The following is a 22,021-nucleotide window of genomic DNA, read 5'->3' on the forward strand; positions in this document are numbered from 1 at the left end:
GCGCAAGAGAGGAGCGCACGGCAGGCTCACCGTACCATAGGAAAACAATGGTTTTGCTGGCGACGCGTTTCTAGCGACGCGTCTCTGTGTGATCAGCCCCTTACATTGTGTTCATTCTGTATGTACATTGTAACCTGTGGAGATGAAAAGTGCGACTCATTTGAGCCATGAATATAATAGTGAGGTAGTTTTAGTTATTGGCCAGTCTTTGTGGGGCGCTGACCACTGGGCAGTTTCGCTTTTGATTGTGTCTGACTTTGAGCTAATTGAGAGATTTTGAGTCTTTCCAACCTGTTGATTTTGACCTGAGGAAAGGGATTCTGTCATGACTTTTGTTTCCTAAACAAACTTTTTGAACCGAAGTTACTCCCCATCTCTTAAATGACACACTTTTGTGTTGTGAAAAATAATTTAACTGAGACTGGACTACAACTTCACCGCTAATATATCTGAGGTTGATTCTGACACCAATGCCACACAACAAACTAGTCTACTTGGCCATGAATGTAAATATAATTTGAATAGAGAAAGCTGTTCATTCTCGTCTTTTTGATTTTGCATTCTGTTATTTTACCAGTCGTTGTTTCTCTGTGATCTGATTTAATTTCTGGTTCAAGGACCCCTAAACTGTCTGTTGAAGTTCTAGGTGATTCTCAGAGGTATTTATGGCACTGTTCCTGTATATATTTGTGGCCCCAGCACTAATCATGTTTGCCTTCTAGCTGTATTTAGCTCCCAAATGACACTGTTGTGCACATATAATTAGTATTCGTCCCACAGCTACAATGTACTTACTCTCCAGGCTCCAGAGTTTTCCCCTGATGTCCTGCCATTTTTTTTTTTCTCTCAGGTGAGATGGACCCTAAGGAACGCCTGACCCGTCAGAGAAAGCTGCTCCAGAAGAAGTTAGGTCTGGACATGGGTGCTGCTATTGGCATGGACACCGAGGAGCTGTTCAACGACGAGGACCTCGACTACACCTGCCAACCCAGTGTTCTTGGAGCCCACGGAAGCAAAGCCACAGCTGGATCCAGCTCCCGCAACCACGTGGTGGGTTTCATTTTAGTCTCTCACCTTTTGATTCAGCAGAACTTTTAAGCCTGCACTGTGGGTCCCTTTGGTTCACTTCCTGCAAGTTGAAGCCTTGGATGAACTATGACGTTCAAAAACAGGTGAAGATAATCAGAAATGTGAGGCAGGAAGTGGGCACCTGTTGTCTCTGCTTCTGTCAGCCGTTGAATGTTGCGCTGAAGTGAGTTACTGTGGCTTTACAACACGGTCTGACTTATCTGGCTAAGTTGAATTAAGTTAAGTGAAAGAAGGTAGGCTATATCTTGTCTCACGATGACGGAGGCTGTTTCTGTGGAGCTGTGCGGTGTTAAATTCATACTGATTCTGACAGTCTTTTTTTAAATTATTCTTTTTCTCTGCCTCTTTTGAATCAAACCTTTGTGTTTCCAGTTTTTGTCTTCATGCTGTCTGTCTCTTCATATCTTCCAGGTCTGTGTGCCTTATCTATTGTGAGGCGCTGCATACATTTCAAATTAGTAGAAGGCGGGGAATGTCTGTATTTATATTGGTTATACAATATAATAAACAACTTTTTAGATTTCTCCTTGATCCATATGTAGGATGTCAAACATGCCTCTAATAATAATCGTCTAAATGTTTGTGTGGCATTGGTAGCTGCAACTGAACTGGCAGTATGGAGCAGAGGGCTTCATTCAGTGATTCGTACACTGTTAAGGCCTCTCAAAAACAGACAAAGGCTCTAGTGAGACTGAAACATATACTGTATATATACATATACAGTATATACTATACCTACATACAGTATAGGACGCCATGAACCAGTTACTGGTGCTCCACTGATGATGTCTGGGAAGGGCCAGGGACAGGTGTAACGAGCACTGCAGCATTTTTCTTTTCAGGAAACAATCAATTGTTCTCTTCATTTTAAATTACCGGTATTTTTTATAATTGGGATGTCACTCGAGGAAGAGTACAGGGCGCATTTTCACATATACACACACACACAGAGACAGACCTGCTAAATGTCAGGCGCAATCAATGACAATGTTTAGTCGCACTTGACAGATTTCTGGGCGTATATGCGGAGTTGCCTCACGGGAGCAAAGCAATGTAGTGCTGTGGATAGGGGCAGCAGTAAAACTTTTTTTAGCCACCTAAAAGAAATGCCACAACGGAGACTGAAATCTCCTGAACTGTGCTGCCAGCCTGTGTGCATCTACGCTCTGGGTCCGCACAATTACCACGCCAGCATAGGCCTGCGGTGCGCCTGCAGTGCGTCGAGTAAGCAGAGTCTGCACACCATTTAAAAGGCGCATCAGCTGGCGCATACGCCATATGCCCCACTCAATTCAAGTGGAGAAAACGGCGTGTACGCCTACTTATACTTGACATACAGCAGGGCAGCCAGCAGGTGATTGTTGGTATCATTGCGCCCACAAACACTGTGCCATTAAGACACATGCTTTGAACCAGAGAATGTACTAATTAAATGATTCATTCAGTAATCTTGTCTACGTTTTAGTGCGTCTGATGAAGTACGTATGTGTTCAGTTAAACGTCAAAATGAATAATCAACTCCACTGTTTTGTTTTCAGCCCATTCAGGCTGCTGAGTTGATTGACTCCGAGTTCAGACCAGGCATGAGCAATCGTCAGAAGAATAAGGCTAAGAGGATGGCAAAGCTAGTGGCCAAACAGAGATCTAGAGACATGGATCCAAATGAAAAGAGGTAAGATGATGCAGACTGTCTACCTATAACATGCCCGGTTTGATTATGGCTTGAGACTTTGATCATCATATATCCTCTCCATCTCTTAAAGACAGACCCAAGTAGAGAGCATAACACTGGCTAAAGACCCATTATACATATTGAAGGGGCTTTTTTCCATCCTTTACAACCAAGTGTGTATTTCCTAGCATTAGCATACTAAAGACTTTCAAGAGTTTGACTTCATGTTGACAGATTTGGACCTTTTTCATATGTAAAGTTTGATTGCTTTTTATGATAACATGATGATCTCTCCACCCTTTTAGTAACGACAGTTTTGAGGGTGAACCTGAAGAGAAACGAAGGAAAACCACCAACGTAGTTATCGACCAACCGGCTACAGAGCATAAAGTCTTAATCGACAGCGTTCCAGATAACTCCAGTCTTTTAGAGGAGGTAAGGAATTGGAAACAATCCAATCACTCACTGATGTCAAGCCCTGATGATGATGTAACTGATGTCTCATTGCTTTGTCTTTTTAGATACACGAGTGGCCTCTGGAGAGCTTCTGTGAGGAGCTCTGCAATGACCTCTTCAATCCTTCATGGGAGGTAAAAACAACGCATTTTTAAGTCACGTGGTACTCAATTTTAGATTATAGTTGAACATGAGGTTGGCTGAGTTAAAGGCACAATCTGTGACCCAGTTGTAAAAAGGGTTGCCAACAAAACGGTAAAAACCTGCTTACGAAGAACTCAATTTTAACACGTTTTTATATGACCGTTGTATTGCATGTGGTTGTTTACAGATTCGTCATGGTGCAGGCACAGGTCTTAGAGAAATCATCAAGTCCCATGGTGCTGGGGGCGGGAAGCTGGTGGGAAGCACTGCAGAACAGGTATATCTGAACCTTATCCTCAGGTTTTTTTTTTACATTTACGTAAGGATTAAAGATGACACAAACTGTCTGGTGTTTTGATTTAGATGTCGCAACAGCATCAGGAGTGGATAGAGGACCTGGTCATCCGGCTGCTCTGTGTCTTCGCTCTGGACCGCTTTGGAGATTTTATATCTGATGAGGTAAGGTCGTCTTTTGCTGGACAGCTGAACAGAACATCTGAGGATGCAAAAAGTCACTGGGTAGTCATGTTGTGTTCTTTTTTTGTTTTGTAAATATTTCCGCAGGAATTATATTCTTTTCTATGGTTTCTTGATTGATTTTCTGTGTAACGAACATGTAATCAAACAATGTCATACTGATGTTGGCTGACCGGCTTACTAGACCAACATCATCCAGATACAGTGGCAAACGGCTGCGTATAACTAGTTAACCAGCTAAATTGATACTATTTTTTGTACTTATCCAATATCTCCCTCTCCCTCTGCCAGGTGGTGGCTCCTGTCAGGGAGACGTGTGCCCAGACACTCGGCGTGGCCCTTCGCCACATGAATGAAACTGGTGTTTCCATGACAGTAGACGTCCTGCTGAAGCTGCTAAAAGAAGACCAGTGGGAGGTCCGTCATGGAGGCCTGCTGGGGATCAAGTATGCCCTGGCTGTTCGACAGGTACCACCTGTTCTCTGTGTATATGATGAGCTGTTGAATAAGCATAACAGGGTCCTACAATGAATTCGATTTGAGCGGCCATATGGTGATGAATATAAATTGCGGGGGTGGGAGCATATGTGAATGGACAAAAAGGTCTGGAAGCATATGTGCTCCTTGTGGAGAGATGTCACTGATCTCATACCCATACATCTATGCTGATCTTCTGTCTGTTTCTTTGTGTCTCAGGACTTGATCTCTGTTTTGCTGCCCCGGGTGCTCCCCGCCATCACTGTCGGCCTTCAGGACCTAGATGATGACGTCAGGGCCGTGGCAGCTGCATCCCTCATCCCTGTGGTGGAAGGCTTGGTACAGCTACTGCCCAATAAGGTCAGAGAGGCTAGAATAGTACTGTCTTTTTAACAATATATCCTCATCAAGTTTCAGTTTGTGTTGAAGTCTGCCACCTGTAGGCAGTTATATTTCACATTATCTTCATTTTGGAGGTCTTAAAAGGATAGTTTGGGTATTTTTGAAGTGGGGTTGTATGAGGTACTTATCCATACTAGGTGTATTACCTACAGTAGATGATGGTCAGCAGAGAAGCAGACGGGAGTACCGACAAAGGGGAAAAGTGCTGTGGACGGGGACGACAGAAAAAAATATTTTAGCCACCTAAAATAAAGGCTTACCTTAAAAAATTGATATCCATTGAAGTGTACACTATATTTATTTATTTATTATTATGCTTATTTTCAGGTGTATACTTGTATTTTGGGTTTCTACTAGAACATGTTTACATGCTTTAATGTTAATAAACGCTTTTCATACCAGCTGTGCTGCAGCACCTCTATTCACCCTCTGTCTGAAACGCTCTGTTTGAGCTCCTGCTAGGCGGATATTATGCAAATGTGTTACTTAATGACATCACCACGTTATGGAAGAAAAGACAGGACTTCAATCAAGGCAGTTCAGGAGCAGTGTTTTTTTTGTGGGGGAGAGAAACTTCCATGGGTGTGGACTTTGGGCTTTGTAGCTTTGCAGACCTTTTACATGCACAAAAAAAAGCATAGTAGGTCCTCTTTAATTTAGTTATGTAATTCTGTGTGTATCTCTCAGGTACCCTTCATCGTGAACACACTATGGGATTCTCTTTTGGACCTGGATGACCTCACTGCTTCCACAAACAGCATCATGACGCTGCTGTCCTCGCTGCTCACCTACCCGCAGGTCCGCCAGTGCAGGTCAGTCTCACGGAAGTTCACACAGTAAATACTACGGCCTCAAAATCATAATGTGTTTTGTAGCAACGGAAAGTACACTTTCTTAATGCTCCAATGGACAAAAGAAGCTTTTGATAACCGATTCAGCATATTAATGTACACAGCCACCTTCTTCAAACACTAGTTCTTGAAGCTGTACTCAACTTACAGTATAAAGCCTGCAGTCGGGAAACGCACGCCCCACCACTGAGCAAACGTTCTACAAACACACAATTAGATGACTCTTTAAGTCTAGACGGGATACGTGTACAGTATACCCCTGTAACAGTGCATTATTTTATTCAGGTCTTTTTTTTTGTACTCTAAAATGATGATTTTTGCATGGCCCTTCCTGACTGTATTTATATTGACACACTTTTTTTGGTCCACTCCAGCATGCAGCAGTCATTAACAGTCCTGGTTCCTCGGGTTTGGCCGTTCTTGAGACACACTATATCATCAGTAAGACGGGCGGCACTGGAAACCCTCTACACGCTGCTGTCTAAAGCTGACGGGGTAAAGTTGATTGAGAGAAACTGGATATTCACGTCATATCTGGCAAAGTACTTGTTGATCTTATAGGATTTTAACAAAGCACCAGTTGTGCCTAATAAGGCAGTTTGTTTGTTTTATTATTATTCAGAGCTGTGCGATGTGGATCAACCCCATCCTACAAGAGATGCTGCGGCACATCTTCCAGTCCTGCATACTGGAGAGCAATGAGGAAATCCTTGAGCTGATTCAGAAGGTATGTTGCGTCACCCACACTTCATCTCAAGGGTAAAATGACTAAGATGACCAAAGTTTGATTATTGGAAACGATACAGAAATTTCAAAGAATAAATCAAATTCATGATAATTGTTTAAGTCTAACTTTTCCTTCCTTGTACATGGATGACTTTTTGGATTCAATCTTCATGTGTTGATGTGTTTCACTGGGCAGGTGTGGATGGAGCTGCTGTCTCAGACTCCACAGCAGTACGTGGTAGCAGCCAGCTGTCCATGGATGGGCGCCTGGCTCTGTCTCATGATGCAGGCCTCTCACATCCCCATAGACCTGAACATGCTGCTGGAAGTGAAGGCACGCTGCAAGGTTGGACATTTTTTATTCATAGCTGAATAAGACTGAAGAATAAGACTTGTTCTATTCTCAGCTGATCTTCTGTATTTATAGTGTGTGCAGGTGTGTAACGGTTGTGTCCTCAAATGCAAGCTGGTGTTCCTTTCGAAGGACAATAGCTGTTAGTAGATAGCAATTTTAGCCAGTAAAATGATTCATATTTAAGAAAACTAATCTTAAGCTCAGTTTTTACCATGCAACACATCTGATGTAACAACAAATATCAAATAACTAAAAAGGTCAGTATGACATAACTCGGGGCGTTTCTGTTGCAAGTTATATCAACAACTTCATGCAAATAATTCATGTGACGTTCAAGATATCGCACAAAATAAATGAACCTTGCTGAGGTTGCTAGGCGACAGACTGGCAGACAGACGACGTGAAGGTGTGTGTCTGACCTGAACAGTCTGGAGGAGGAAATAAAAATATAACCGAGAAACCAAGTAACTGAATAGCCAGTTTTATGGCAACAAGGTGCTTGGGAAAACAACATTTATAATGCCACAGGAAATATATATGGAGTTCCATTTTTTGAGCTAATAACTGTTATATTAATTCAGAAATCTGCTGCCAGGCTTTTAACTAGAAAAAGAAAGGGAGAGCATATCGCCCCAGTTTTAGCTAACCTGGTCAGGCTCCCAGCGTCTTTTAGGATTGATTTTAAAGTTCTGGTTTACAAGGCTCCTAATTGTTAAGGACGGCCTATATTACTAACTCTTTTGTCATTTTATAATCCTTCATGGCCTCTTAGATCCTCTGCTGCTGTTTTTTTATATACAAACTATCACACAAATAAGAAAATCAGCAGCTCAGCCTTTTTTTTTTTTTTTAAAACTATGCACCAAAAACTCCACCAAGGTTCTAAGAGATGCAAGCTCCGTTTTAAACGAACAACTTATTTATTCAGCATTGCCTTTAACTAACTGTTGCTCTTCCTTTGTTTTATACTTATCTTTACATCTTTTATTGATCTTATGCCTTCCTTTATTTTTTTGCTTTATCGTGCAGTATTTGCATGTTTTAATCTGTTTTTATTTATTCTCGTTTCTTCACTTTATTGTAAAGCACGTTGAACTACTTCCCCTGTATGTAAGTGGTTATATAAATAAAGTTTATTATTAATAATTAATGTTGTATCGATGCAACAGGATAAGGCTGGTGCAAAGGCGCGTCAAGGGATTATCACCACTCAGGTGAAGGAGACAGTCCAGGAGTACATAGCCGGTGCAGAGACGGTGACCGACGACCCGCTGACGAGGGACTACGTAGTGGTTCGTTCTCGCCTCATGGCTGCCAAGTAAGTTTTCATTGCTGCCTTGGAAAGGAAATCAGTCCTGATATTGAGGTGACTTTCTCTCAAGAAATAAAGAAACCTGCCAGATGAGTCGTTTTTTTAAAGACGCTAACAGTTCTGACAGTGTCTCCCCGCTCTCTTTGTGTCTCTGTAATCCAGATTGCTGGGGGCTCTGTGTAGGTGTATATGCGACCCTCAGGTCAACGCTGCGTCTCAGGAGATCCGACCAGCGGAGTCTTTAGGCCAGCTGCTGCTCTTCCACCTCAACTCTAAGTCTGCCCTGCAGCGCATAGCTGTGTCTCTGGTGCTTTGTGAGTGGGCTGCACTGCAGAAGGTGAAAAAGCTCAGACACGAAGTTTGTTTATTGAGGATTACACATTTTTTGGAATGTGGTATGAGCAGAATAGAATCGGGCATTTAGAGGCCGAATACATTAATTTACTTTTCCATTCTCTCTCTTTCAGGATTGCCAGGTGGTGTGCTCCATCGTGCAGCCTCGTCTTCTGGCCGTTCTGTCGGAGCAGTTGTACTACGATGAGATCGCCATTCCCTTCACACGCATGCAGAACGAGTGCAAGCAGCTCATTGCTCTGCTAGCTGATGCCAATATAGACCTGCAAGATCGCCTCAACTGTAGCGTTTTCACTATTGATCAAGCCAATGAACTGGTAGGTGCAACCACACACATGCACGTAAGAAAACTGGACTTATGGAGTCAGAAACCTTTTCATTAAGGGTAAACACTACAGGTGAATAGGGTAAAAGTTTTAACTAATGGATAACACCACGAGACTTCCCCAGTTGATTACTGCATAAAGACAATTATTTTTTGTATTACAAGTTTTCTAAAAATATGTTTAAATGAAGAATTATCTTATTAAATTTGTGCTAATTTGCATTAATTTCCAGAACACAAATCTGAGCATTGGATAAAGTCAGGTTCCAAATTTTAGTTTCATTTTGTTGAAATAGTCAAAGGTTTTTGTAGAGGGGATTTTGGATATATCTTTGTATCACTCCATAAATCAGAAAATACTGCCAGTTTCAAAGGTCAATGGGTGTTGCACTCTGTAACAGATCACTCACATCCCACCCAACCCTCTTGTTCCCTAGGTAACCACCATCTTTACAGAGTCAACCGCGAGTCTGAGCGTGATGTCCCAACAGTGGCAGGCACTGGACGGTAAACGACAGCAGGCTCAAGCAACAGTGACGGAGACCAACACGGAGTGGCAGCAGCTGCACCTGCGCGTCCACATGTTCACGGCCTGTGCAGTGGTTAACCTGCGGGTGCTTCCCGACAAGCTCAACCCTCTGGTCAGGCCTCTGATGGAGACCGTCAAGCGGGAGGAGAACACCCTGATCCAGGGCTTCGCTGCTTCTTACATAGCCAAGCTGCTGCAACAGTGTGCCGGACGCTCGCCGTGCCCCAACCCCAAGATCATCAAGAACCTCTGTGCCTCAGCCTGTGTGGACTCCGCGGTCACACCCTCATCTGCTTGCCCCGTACCCCCAACACAGGATAACGCGAAAGGTAAGAGTTGTTGGAATATTTTCACTACCGGCAGGATCATTGACATTTTAATCATTCCACTGACACAAATACATGGCATAGTGTAGTGCCCTTATTACATCTTGTGAAGGGCTCATTGTAAATATAAAAATGCAAGTCTCCTTCAAAAATAATCCAAGGCACACTGTAGGGTTTGTGCAAAATTAAAATGCCTTTATTTCACATGACAATATGTATCTAAAATGACCAACATGTCAGCAGTAGCTTGCTCACCTATGTTGTGTTAAACTAACGAGCAGATTGGGACGATGAAAATGGGCCGATTGGTCAAAAACAGGAAGTGATACATCATCAGTAGAGAGGAGAAAGAAGGAGGGTTGTGTCTAGAAGGAGACCCACAAATCGCGAAAACTTGCTAAAACTCTTACGAGATTCTCTGTCTGACGACCTGTTCTAACCTGAGCTATTTTAGGTCAATTTCTGACCTTAACCATCTCAAACTTGCTGGGTATCATCTAGACATGACCAAGAAGGAAGGGGGAAGGGGAATGAAAGGAAGTGAAAGAGAGACAACAGCATAGTGTCTTTAACTGTGTCTCAAATCGGATACTTCCCGTTAGTACACTTCCATGAAGCACACTGTGTACTTACTTGTGCGGTGCGTGAAGTTCGACAGGGTGGTGTTGTCTCAAATCACACACGGCTCTTATGCACTCACCGGAAGCTCGATAAATCAGCCTATGATAGTCAGCCACGGACATCACGCCGTATCAGCAGTAATTCAATTCAGATGGATAAATGAATAATGGCTTCTATCTGACTACAGTATAGTAGTACTTAAATTTGTTTGCAATAGCTGCAGCTTTCTCGTCTGGAAATAGGCTGGTGGCCCCTCCCCTTTCGCTACATAGCAAAGATGGTGAGCGTTGAGGGTGAGAAGTGTCCAGCATTCCACTCTCGATGTTATGAGCGTTTTGAGTATAACATCCAGGTACTTGGAGTGCACTGCATTTTGCCACTTTTCAGCGTGAACACACTTATGTGCTCAAAATAAGGTTTAAGTACGGAAGTATGCAAATTGAGACACAGTATTTGTTTTTCTGCTTTTGTCAAATGTAAAAGTACAGCAGCTCTCCAATAATCATGTCTCAACACTGAAGAAGTCCTTGCTTACTCTCTCCTTATGTTTCATCCCAGTAGGCGTCGGGTTGGAGAAAGAATGCACGCATCACATGGTCAACAAAACCCGAGGCATCATCACCCTGTACCGTCACCAACGGGCGGCGTTCGCCATCACCAGTAAGAGGGGGCCGGCCCCTAAAGCCCCGAAGACCTCCACCACAGAGCTTCCTCCGGGCAGCACCATCAGCACTGATAATGACGAGGTACAGACGGCTATTAAAGTACATTCTCCTCACATTTAGATCATATCAACAGGTTGTGTTTACCCTCTTTTTCTTTTTATATGATCTGTTCCCTTTTTAGAGCAAGAAGCCGTTTCTCATTCAGAGACGAGGGGCAGAGTTCTCCCTGACAACCGTTGCCAGGCACTTCGGTGCAGATTTCACCAGGTCTCTGCCGTATCTATGGGAGAACACAGTGGGACCGCTGAGGACGGTAGTGACTGAAAATCAACGCATTGGTATGTTGATTGGGTTGATCCGATTTTAATCTGGGACAGACATTGAGTAACAGCTCTTTCTTTAAAAGGTTAAACACTTCATCGATTTAAGTATTTTAATTGGCTTGTAGACTTTTTGCCTTAAATGGTCTGTAGCGTTTTAAGATGCATTATTCAGTCCACTGAATGTGTAGTTGTCTCATGATGATTCATAGCACTGTGTGCTCAAACTTGTCTTTTAGCTTCTGATTTGGATCAAAGTCTCAAGTACTCATGCGCAAATATAAGAACGGTTGGATTTTATCTGTGTATATCAGCTGCCTACAGGTCTACAGTAATGTTGAGTTGGTCTGTTGTTCTCGGTGGTATTATAGCTGTCTGTTATTTATCTGTTTGCTGTATGGCACATAATGAATTTCACCAAGAGTATCCACTCATTATCATCCAGGACTCCACGTTTCAGGAAGTCAAGGATGTATGTAGTCAGTCGTCTGAATCACTTTGTGTCTGTTGTGTTTTTCTAGACAGGCAGGTCCAGCTGGAGAGGGGAGACGCTGCAGCTCAGGAGCTGGTCAACTCTCTACAAGTGCTGGAAGTCATGGCTGGGGCCATGTCTGCTGAACTCACACCTCTGGTAAGACTACTGATTCACCAAGACTGCTCTACTGTACAGAAATTTAGTAGTCAATACCGACAAGTAAACATAAATCCCATGTAATCACTTTTACTTTAACATTCACTCTTTACAACACTCAGCAACAACACTCTTCTATTACTGTTTGCAAAATGTTTTTTGTTAGAGAGGGATTTAGGACGTGATTAACTTCCTATTAGCTATTTTATATTGCTGTGAAAATCTCAATACAATTATTCAAGTTTTTCGCCAAAAACTAAATTTTACAAGATCACATTTAAACACATCATGATAACGTTAGAATTTACCTTCGCCCAATACTCATTTTTGCAATGTAGCATTATCAGGGGGAGAAAATAGGGTGTGTCCCCCATGGACGCGTCCATAGTGAGTTTACTGCATCCCAAACACATTTCTATCATCTCCAGGATGACGGGACGCCGTTAGTCTCGAGCCCTGAAAGTACCTGTGGTACTGTAGTAAAATGAGTCAAAGGGTCCGTCTCAAAAAGTTAATTCACTATAGTAATGAACTGTATTTAGTATTTAGGAAGGAGATATTTCCAGGAGGAGTTCATAAATGCATCTTAAACCTAAACTATTATAATGCAAGCAAATTATTGAATATGTCTCTTTTCTTTCTCCTCTAGCTACTGGAGCACCTACCCCATCTGTTCACCTGCCTGCAGCACCCGTACACGGCGGTGCGTCACATGGCAGCACGCTGCGTGGGCGTGCTCAGTAAGATCGCCATGCTGGAGACCATGAACAGTTTCCTGGAGTGTGTGCTTCCCTGGTTAGCTGCTATCGATGACTGCACCAAACAGGAAGGAGCCATCGAGGCTTTAGCCTGTATCCTTCACACAGTGATTCAACTTTAGATTCAGTTCTCTTCTCTGTTCATAACGGATATGTTGTAATGCTGTTTTAAAAACTTCATTATTAGGGTGAAAAGTGGGGAAGTTATACGCACACTGTTTAGGATTAAAGCATCGACCTTGTTGCTGTTACTGTCCTTGACTAACATGTCTCCAGGTGTCATGGAGCAGCTGGATGTGGACATCGTTCCCTACATTGTGCTGCTCGTAGTCCCGGTGCTGGGCCGTATGAGTGACCCCAGTGACAGTATTCGTTTCATGGCCACTCAGTGCTTCGCTACACTCATCCGCTTGTTACCCCTCGAGGTAGGAGCACACAAACAGAAGGCCAAAATGACTAAATCACTCACTCACTGTTACACCATTAACACAATGTCATTATCCAGTGTTTTGCTTTTAAAGCTTCTTTTCCCTGTTGTGTTGTCCACCAGGCAGGTATACCAGACCCTCCAGCCATGTCCGCTGACCTGATCCGCCAGAAGGCCAGAGAACGCCACTTCCTGGAGCAACTACTAGACGGCAGAAAACTGGAGAACTACAAGATCCCCGTGCCCATTAAGGCTGAGCTCAGGAAGTACCAGCAGGTTTGTTTTCAGCCTCCTAAAGCAGCAGATAAATGACGCCCAACCTGTGTTTCTTTTATTCCTGGAACACGTCAGTGTTTAGTGCCTGAGCTGCCTCTTCACTTTGAGTCTGATCGTTGCTCGGCCAGATTCAGGGATGAGGTTTTTGCTTTAAATGCTACAGGCTGGCATTATAAAAAAAACAGAGACACTGACAATAAATGGTTTTCTTGACAGAGTAAATTTAAAGTGGTCGAATGGAGATGGGGTATGTGTGACGGTTCCATCTGCTGAGACTCTGCAGCTCTGCTGAGACCAGCCATCCATCTCTTTAATGGAGCAGTTTAAATGCTACTACCACTTTTACTACTATTGGTCAACACACTGACTCAGGAGAAAATGTCACTCTTAAACCAACTGCAGTTACAATGGATAGTGTAATGCCTTTATGTGTATTTTAGAGGGCATTTAATCAGTGTGGATCTTTGTGTCGTCTTGCAGGACGGAGTGAACTGGCTGTCCTTCCTGAACAAATACAAGCTGCACGGGATCCTGTGTGATGACATGGGCCTCGGCAAGACGCTGCAGTCCATCTGCATCCTGGCGGGAGATCACTACCTCAGGTAGTCCAAACACCACCGTTACTGTTATTGTTGTTGTTGTTTGACTTTCAGCGTCAGCACACTGACTCACCTCCTTGGTCACTCGACACAATATATTGTACCGTTCAGACGCAACATCACTCATAAGATTGTTCCCTCTATAGTAACTTCACAGCTTTAAGACGTGTAAAGAACATTTATAATTGAATGGTAAAATAGGAGTCTAAATATGTTACCCATTTAAGCAGATATCTATATTCTGGTGTATTTAATCATTGTTGGATATTAATATACTATTACTACTACTAAATCACAAAAAGGATTGAACTACTTAATCGTAACATAAGGTCATTAAGGCTTGCTTTAGAGCTGCAAGGATTAATTGAGTAGTTGTCAACTATTGAATTAATGCCAACTATTCTGATAATCGGTTTGATTTTTTGAAAGAAAAACAAGTACAAATTGTCTGATTTCAGCTTCTTAAATGTGAATATTTTCTAGTTTCTTTACTCCTCTATGACAGTAAACTGAATATCTTTGAGTTGTGGACAAAACAAGACATTTGAGGACGTCATCTTGGGCTTTGGGAAACACTGATCGACATTTTTTCACCATTTTCTGACATTTTATAGAGCAAACAACTAATCAATTAATCGAGAAAATAATCAACTGATTAATTGACTTGCTTTGACTCCTAATTCTTTTAAGTTCATATAAACAATTGGCAATGCAGAAAGAATCCATATCTCTACATGAGACAGAATTCTTGTCTGCATGTGTTAACATGAACTATTTTCTAAAACAATATACAAGATAATATGAGATGTAATGTCTCATTAAAGATGAACCACAAATAAAAAGCAAGGTTAGGTTAGTATGGCTAAATTTATAGAAGAGAAAGAAGATAATTTCCCTCAAAATGTTATGTAAAACATTGTGAATATGAAAAAAGGTCTTGTATAATATGCTGTTCATTTCTGACCACAATGAGTCTGCCACACGCTGCGCTGTCAAACAATAGACAAAGCAGGGTTTGACAGTTTCAACATCAACGGTGATTTTGATCCTCGTTTCTTTAAAACACTTGTTCTCTTTAATGTTTGAGTTGTTTTGAAGTGCCGTGTAAGTAAACTGGACTCAGCCGTCTGTGTGTTTGATGTCTATTTCAGGGTTCAGGAATATGCCAAGACTAAGGCCGCAGACAGCAGCCCGCTGCCCTCTCTGGTGGTGTGTCCTCCCACGCTGACTGGCCACTGGGTGGACGAAGTGAGCAAATTCTGCAGCAAGGAGTACCTCAACCCACTGCACTACACCGGGCCTCCTACAGAACGAATGCGGTAAAGCTTAGTCAGCATTCAGAGAATGATTTATGTCCTCGGCCTCAAGGTTTTACACTTTAGAAACTGAATAACTACAGAGGAATAAAGCTGTTCAGGAGAGCAAAGCATTTTTTTAATATTGGTTTGGATTAATTTTTATAAGCTAATTGTTGGTTTACAGAATGTTACATTTACGTCCTCTAACAAAATTCATGAACCTAAACAAACGTTTACTTTTCCAGGCTGCAGCACCAAGTGAAAAAACACAATCTTGTAGTAGCTTCTTACGATGTTGTACGCAATGACATCGACTTTTTTAGGTGAGTATCGTTCTAATCCTCATAAATGTGTTTGTGTTTTGGAGTTAGGCGCTCAGTTTTAACATTAATTTCCTTCTTTTTTTTTCTTTTTTTTAAAGAAATATCAAATTTAACTACTGTATCCTTGATGAGGGTCACGTCATCAAGAACGGTAAAACCAAACTCTCCAAAGCCATTAAGCAGTTGGCCGCCAACTTCCGAATCATCTTGTCAGGAACGCCCATCCAGGTGAGGTCACAGCTATGTGGCTGTTGTAATTGTACTTATTTCCTGATGTTGACTCGTCAGAGCGTGAAAGTATTTTCCACTCTCGTCCGTCCCCAGAACAATGTCCTGGAGCTCTGGTCATTGTTTGACTTCCTCATGCCGGGCTTCCTGGGAACAGAACGGCAGTTTGCTGCACGCTACGGTAAACCAATCCTGGCCAGCCGTGACGCCAAAAGTTCCTCACGGGAGCAGGAGGCAGGTATGTCAATATTGAGTTGTTTTTTTCATTTCTACCCAGGCCTGGCATTTTATCATTTTAGGTGCGAAGCCACTTGGCCTTTGGTGTTGTCAATTTTTTTTGATGGCACAAAGGCCAAATGCCGAGGCAGCAAGGCTGTCAAATAAAATAATGATTTACTTAATCGTAACATACGGTCATTAAGGCTTGCTTTAGAGCTGCAACGATTAATCGAGTAGTTGTCAGCTATTTAATTAATTGCCAACTATTCTGATAATCGGTTTGAGTCATTTTATTAAAGAAAAACATGTACAAATTCAGATTCCAGCTTCTTAAATGTGAATATTTTCTAGTTTCTTTACTCCTCTATGACAGTAAACTGAATATGTTTGAGTTGAGGACAAAACAAGACATTTGAGGACGTCATCTTGAGCTTTGGGAAACACTGATCGACATTTTTTTCACCATTTTCTGACATTTTATAGAGCAAACAACTAATCAATTAATCGAGAAAATAATCGACTGATTAATTGACTTGCTTTGACTCCTAATTCTTTTAAGTTCATATAAACAATTGGCAATGCAGAAAGAATCCATATCTCTACATGAGACAGAATTCTTGTTTGCATGTGTTAACATGAACTATTTTCTAAAACAATATACAAGATAGTATGAGATGTAATGTCTCATTAAAGATGAACCACAAATAAAAAGCAAGGTTAGGTTAGTTTGGCTAAATTTATAGAAGAAAAATAAAGTCCACTGAAATAATGAATTTAACTTAAGGGTTAAGGATGATTTAATTTTGAATACATAGTATAACCATTAGTAAAATTTAATAAATAAAAAGTTGTTTATTTCACAAAATAATTTACTGGAATTTACAAATTACCAATATTTGTAAGCCGTTTATTGTTTTTATTTCCTACTTGTGTTGTGCTGTAGCCTACAGACAAAGCTAATAGTGTTAAGAGTCAGTTATGAACGACATGGATCAAAGATTTATGGTTGTGTTTTAGTTATAAATAACAGTTTTCCAGCTGTTCATACCAGGCTCGAAATCAAACCCACCACTGGTTATGTGCCCAGCGTTTCACTTGATGTTGCCCAATAAGAATTCAGAATCTCAACAAAGTACACTAGTGTCTAAAAACCGAATCGGATAAAACAGCTGGGGCAGTGTGGGCGGGGCATCAAGGCCACTGTGGCCGCAGGGCATACGATTTTCAGAAGGGCATCAAGGCCAGACAGCTGGTGGAATTCCTGCCCTGTTTCTAACTGAATATCCCACAGAGGTACAGTATATTAAGACTGTGACATTAACTGTGGTTAATCTTGGTTCCTCTCTCTCAGGTGTCCTGGCGATGGAGGCGCTACATCGACAGGTGCTCCCCTTCCTTCTGAGGAGGATGAAGGAGGATGTCCTCCAGGACCTTCCTCCTAAAATAATTCAGGACTATTACTGCAACCTGAGTCCTCTACAGGTACGTGTGCCCCCCAACAACTATCTAATGGGCTATCCCAATAACCAGAGGCAAACGGTTGTTGTTGTCACTATTAACATTGAAAAGTGCCTCAGCTTTGCATTTTTCCTGCGTTATCGTGATCTGGGATTAGGGCTGCATGATTACGGCCAAAGTGATAATCCCGATTACTTCGATCAATATTGAGTGCATGATTATTCAGTGATTTTAGGGACAAATTTTTATTACACTTTAACATTTAAATAAACTGAGCACTGCTTCCACTTCCAAGTTGTGATACATTTCCCAAAAGTGAAGCCAAAACATCCCGATCGCCTCCTGGTGGCTGTCAGTTTAGACGTTTTAAACATAAATATTGCAGGCAATCATGTTCATTTAATTGTGGGAAGCTAAAATCCTGATAGCGATTGATATTCAATAAATTGTGCAGCTCCGTCTGAGATATTATACTCATTGTACGGCCTTCTTTTATTGACTAAAAGTAGCTAGTAATATTATTATGGGCCAGCAATGTAAGTTAAATGCATTGCACATGGGATGTATGCTTACATAATTTTAGGTCAGAAGGTTTCCACAGGAACTACGACTGGATATAATGGCCCAACCGTCCTGTAACAATGTGATATACTTTCTCACCACCTGCAGGTTCAGTTATATGAAGACTTTGCAAAGTCTCGAGCCAAGGCCAGTGTGGAGGACAGCATCTCTACCACCTCTACAGAAGAGGAGAAGCCTAAACTGAAGGCCACAGGCCATGTCTTCCAGGTACACATTGGTTTTTTTCCTCTATTCATCTCGTGTGGGCATCAAATGTAGACATGCTCTGAAACGATAGTTAAAGCTGCTCTGTTATTGTTTATATTCTGTGTTCTTCATCAAAAGGCATTGTGTGTGTATCCTTGAGGTTTAACAAATGTGTTGAATACCTTTTTGTTCCTCATGAAACCTTTCCAAAGGCAGTTCTTTTTGTCTTCTTCCCTTCTTCTGTTGGCACATTGTCTTGGTGCATTACCGCCACCTGTCATCTGTGTGCCTTTTTATCTCTTGCAGATGCATATCATTATGACCACGCAGTAATATTTACCATCATTCTTTCAGGCGCTGCAGTACCTGCGGAAGCTGTGCAACCACCCGAGTTTGGTCTTGACCCCGCAGCATCCGGAGTACAAACGCATCACTGAGCAGCTCGCAGGTCAGAACTCCAGCCTGCGGGACCTTCAGCACGCACCCAAACTCTCCGCTCTCAAACAGGTAATGTGCTGGAGAGTCTTTTGGCTCTACTACACCACATCACTTCTGCTTGTGTGGGCCACAGTTTAGAATACATCTCACATAATCCATCATAACGTGGATTTTGTCCAATTACGTTTTCATGAAAGTAATATGTTTACTTAACAATGGAGATAAAGGAGGAAGAAACAAAGATTACACACACATTCTGGTGAATCTGAAGATTGAATCTTTTTCGCAGAACAAAACTGTAACTGTTAACCTCTCCTCGGTCTCATACTGTGGCTCTGATGTGTTTTCTGTTCTCTAGTTGCTGTTGGACTGTGGTCTCGGAAGCGGTGGAGGATCAGAGGGCGGCACTGAGGCAGTGGTGGCCCAGCATCGTGTGCTCATTTTCTGTCAGCTCAAGAGTATGCTGGATATTGTGGAGCACGACCTGCTGAAACCCAAACTGCCCTCCGTCACCTACCTGAGGCTGGACGGCAGCGTGCCGGCCGGCCTGCGCCACTCCATCGTTTCCAGGTCAGTGGATTGAATTATACACAGTCGCTTTGGTTTCGAAGGCCACCTAGTGCTGCCTGTTATTGTCACCAGCTCTTCTCACTGATTTTTTTCTCTCTTCTCTCAGGTTTAACAATGACCCATCCATTGACGTGCTGCTGCTGACCACCCATGTTGGGGGTCTAGGTCTGAACCTGACGGGTGCAGACACCGTTGTGTTTGTGGAACATGACTGGAACCCTATGAGGGACCTGCAGGCCATGGATCGTGCCCATAGGATAGGACAGGTACATACAGCAGAATACAGGACACACACACACACACAGCTACATACAACATGTCATGGACCTTATCCCAATAACATTTAGATCATCTGCTTTGATAAATTCCAGTTGCATTAAGATGCCCCTGTTGCTCCTGAGGTAGGATGTGACTTGTTGATGAGTTTCCTCATTGCATTATTAAATATGGCCTTTGCACAGCGTTGGATTGTGTGACACTGCTGCTGTTGTCTGAAACCAGTGATGCAAAATGACCCGAGTGAAATTAATTTGGCAGAGAGTCTCTGTCCTACACATCTGTTAACATTCCTCATTGTGTTTTTTTGTATCGTGCAGAAACGGGTTGTGAACGTGTACAGGCTGATCACGCGAGGCACGCTGGAGGAGAAGATCATGGGTCTGCAGAAATTCAAGATCAGCATCGCCAACACTGTCATCAGCCAAGACAACGCCAGCATGCAGAGCATGGGCACAGACCAGCTCCTCAACCTCTTCAGCCTCGACAAGGTCAGACCTCCGAGTGTTTCTGTCACCGAGACACACAGAGAGACATTGTTTAGATCTCCCACATGGAGCTTTTTATTATTTATTATTTTGTCATGATGTCAGTCATATAGGCTTTTACATTGTGGCTGGTCTCTGCTGTCAACACAGAGTAAAATGTTTAAAAGTTTTTTAATGCCAGAGTCGGCATCATTGCTTCATTTGAGTCTATGTGGAGGTAGAAGGAAGTTCCCGCTTTTATTGTTGTAGTGAGCAAGCAGAAAACTGCATAGGCTCCGCGGGGATACGACCTGCACCCTCACATTTTAAATCCAAAGTGGTAAACACTGCACATACAGTAAAGTATGGAAACACTTGGGTTTCACACATTGCCAGGAAAGGCAGAGCTAGACACGATGTCTAAAGCTGCATGCTCACTCTGTCATGGACAGGTGACGTTATCGTATTGCGGTTACGTGCTTAATAACGTGATACCATGCCTAAAGGTCACCTTACTCTGCCTCATCCTACTAGCTTAAGCAAGCCCGTCTCGCATGTTTTCCGTCATGACGCCACGGTATTGCTTTCCTTAACCAGGAACGAGTCCTCCAGCCCTGCCTCACTTAATTGGCATCTTGAGATGAGATCACAGTGAGGCCATAATTAAGATAACAAGAGTGCTTATTAATACCAGGTAGAAATGCAAAAATCCTTAGAACCGGATGTCATTATTCAGATACAGATCACATGTTATTACCCCGCTGCTTATTATAGCAGAGGTGCCCCGCTTCGCCTGCCCACTTCTAAGAAATGTAGCGTTAGAATTCAGAGAAATGGAGCAAAGTCGCTAATTCACACAGTTAAGGATGTTAAATGCTGCGGTTTAAATCTTCTGATCTTAGTTTGTTAGGATCTGCTGAGAGACATCAGGAGTGCCATTTTTATCTAATCTCGTATATAAATGTGTTTTCAGGGTGAGAAGGGAGAGCAGGCGGCGTCAACCTCAGGGAAGGCCTCCGTGAAGTCTGTGCTGGACGGCCTGGGAGAGTTGTGGGACCAGCAGCAGTACGACACGGAGTACAACCTGGACAGCTTCATGCACTCCCTGCAGTAGCACTGTATGACCCCACCCCCCTCCACCTGCCACCACGCAGCCTCCATCTGCTGGCCGAGCAGGACCTGGTCAGAGCCCGAGGAGACGCCTACTGCTGCAAGTATCTGCCCCACACCTTCAAACAAGATAACTACAAGGAGTCACTGATAGCTAATGGTTACACGTGTTCCAAAGCAATAACTAAAACACAGCCAACATGAGAACTAAATCTAGATGTTAGTGCTTAGGTATGCTGCAACAAGCCCTCTTCAAAACTGCTATGAGAATATAATGGTATGATGACGATGTACCATCTGCGACAAACACCTCCAGTGTTGGTTTACGTCGTCTACATTAGTTAACCGCAGCATCACCGCTGTGTACAGTGATGTCCCTGCAGCCTCTCAAGCATGCAGTGCATCATAATTACGGCACCAGGTGCTACTTTTACGGCCCGCCGCCCTTCCTCCTACGTCGCATTGCCAGAGTATACAGTGTTAACTGCTTCAGACACCCAGTGGCACCTCCCTCCTCTATCTGTCCCCCAAACCTCATCACAAGGTCTTAAAAAGCACTGCGATACCCAGCTACACCCGTCAACGCCTCTCTGACTGATGGATACAAACAAGGGAAACGGGGCGAGAGTGGCGAGCTCGCTGGAGAAAACCACAGGACGTCCTTCAGCTCTTTGTAGCAGACGCTACGACAAGACGGCTCCCATCCTCCAGATGGCGCTAGTTTGTACTCGCCCCAACAGGAGAGTCTGTCCATATGGCCGGTAGCCATCAAGAGGCTTTGGTGGAGAAATGATTTGTGTCCCAGCGCCACCCTCCTCTAAATGTGGTGTAACGATGACCTGGGAAAGCACTGCACTTGAAGCAGCATTACAGAGACTGAACACGGGGGCCAAGCTGAAACTGGTACCTGAAACTCATCACCAGTATTTTAAAAAGAAGAATAGACTTGTACATATTTCTGTAATTGCTGCTTTTTGTTTATGATCGTGGATTGTAATAAATTCTACAGACCTTTGAACTACATAGCTATCTTTGTTTTTCTTTGCATGTGTGAACGGCGATGGCCAGTAGATG

The 22,021-nt window shown here is 42.9% G+C and overlaps 1 protein-coding gene across 2 annotated transcripts in view; it reads left to right on the forward strand.

The window, feature by feature from the left end:
• btaf1 (BTAF1 RNA polymerase II, B-TFIID transcription factor-associated) overlaps positions 1 to 21,970 on the forward strand; it is a 28,384-nt gene extending 6,414 nt beyond the window's left edge. Inside the window, exons 5-38 of one of the 2 annotated variants that reach the window (XM_037782581.1) lie at positions 851 to 1,050; positions 2,628 to 2,761; positions 3,067 to 3,196; positions 3,283 to 3,351; positions 3,549 to 3,638; positions 3,725 to 3,820; positions 4,130 to 4,306; positions 4,535 to 4,675; positions 5,405 to 5,529; positions 5,943 to 6,063; positions 6,191 to 6,295; positions 6,491 to 6,640; positions 7,819 to 7,967; positions 8,124 to 8,298; positions 8,429 to 8,632; positions 9,078 to 9,498; positions 10,675 to 10,862; positions 10,963 to 11,119; positions 11,623 to 11,732; positions 12,382 to 12,583; positions 12,767 to 12,915; positions 13,041 to 13,193; positions 13,674 to 13,795; positions 14,944 to 15,111; positions 15,336 to 15,413; positions 15,512 to 15,641; positions 15,738 to 15,879; positions 17,212 to 17,342; positions 17,988 to 18,107; positions 18,441 to 18,593; positions 18,883 to 19,094; positions 19,201 to 19,360; positions 19,691 to 19,861; positions 20,811 to 21,970. In XM_037782581.1, the coding sequence (XP_037638509.1) occupies positions 851 to 1,050; positions 2,628 to 2,761; positions 3,067 to 3,196; positions 3,283 to 3,351; positions 3,549 to 3,638; positions 3,725 to 3,820; positions 4,130 to 4,306; positions 4,535 to 4,675; positions 5,405 to 5,529; positions 5,943 to 6,063; positions 6,191 to 6,295; positions 6,491 to 6,640; positions 7,819 to 7,967; positions 8,124 to 8,298; positions 8,429 to 8,632; positions 9,078 to 9,498; positions 10,675 to 10,862; positions 10,963 to 11,119; positions 11,623 to 11,732; positions 12,382 to 12,583; positions 12,767 to 12,915; positions 13,041 to 13,193; positions 13,674 to 13,795; positions 14,944 to 15,111; positions 15,336 to 15,413; positions 15,512 to 15,641; positions 15,738 to 15,879; positions 17,212 to 17,342; positions 17,988 to 18,107; positions 18,441 to 18,593; positions 18,883 to 19,094; positions 19,201 to 19,360; positions 19,691 to 19,861; positions 20,811 to 20,951 (5,174 nt within the window). In that variant the 3' untranslated portion in view covers positions 20,952 to 21,970. The remainder of the gene's footprint in view (positions 1 to 850; positions 1,051 to 2,627; positions 2,762 to 3,066; positions 3,197 to 3,282; positions 3,352 to 3,548; positions 3,639 to 3,724; positions 3,821 to 4,129; positions 4,307 to 4,534; positions 4,676 to 5,404; positions 5,530 to 5,942; positions 6,064 to 6,190; positions 6,296 to 6,490; positions 6,641 to 7,818; positions 7,968 to 8,123; positions 8,299 to 8,428; positions 8,633 to 9,077; positions 9,499 to 10,674; positions 10,863 to 10,962; positions 11,120 to 11,622; positions 11,733 to 12,381; positions 12,584 to 12,766; positions 12,916 to 13,040; positions 13,194 to 13,673; positions 13,796 to 14,943; positions 15,112 to 15,335; positions 15,414 to 15,511; positions 15,642 to 15,737; positions 15,880 to 17,211; positions 17,343 to 17,987; positions 18,108 to 18,440; positions 18,594 to 18,882; positions 19,095 to 19,200; positions 19,361 to 19,690; positions 19,862 to 20,810) is intronic. The other variant, XM_037782582.1, reaches the window with a different exon arrangement.
• The last annotated feature ends 51 nt before the right edge of the window (positions 21,971 to 22,021 follow it).

Source organism: Sebastes umbrosus, chromosome 10 (assembly GCF_015220745.1).
Source record: "Sebastes umbrosus isolate fSebUmb1 chromosome 10, fSebUmb1.pri, whole genome shotgun sequence".
In the NCBI taxonomy this organism is placed as follows: domain Eukaryota; kingdom Metazoa; phylum Chordata; class Actinopteri; order Perciformes; family Sebastidae; genus Sebastes; species Sebastes umbrosus.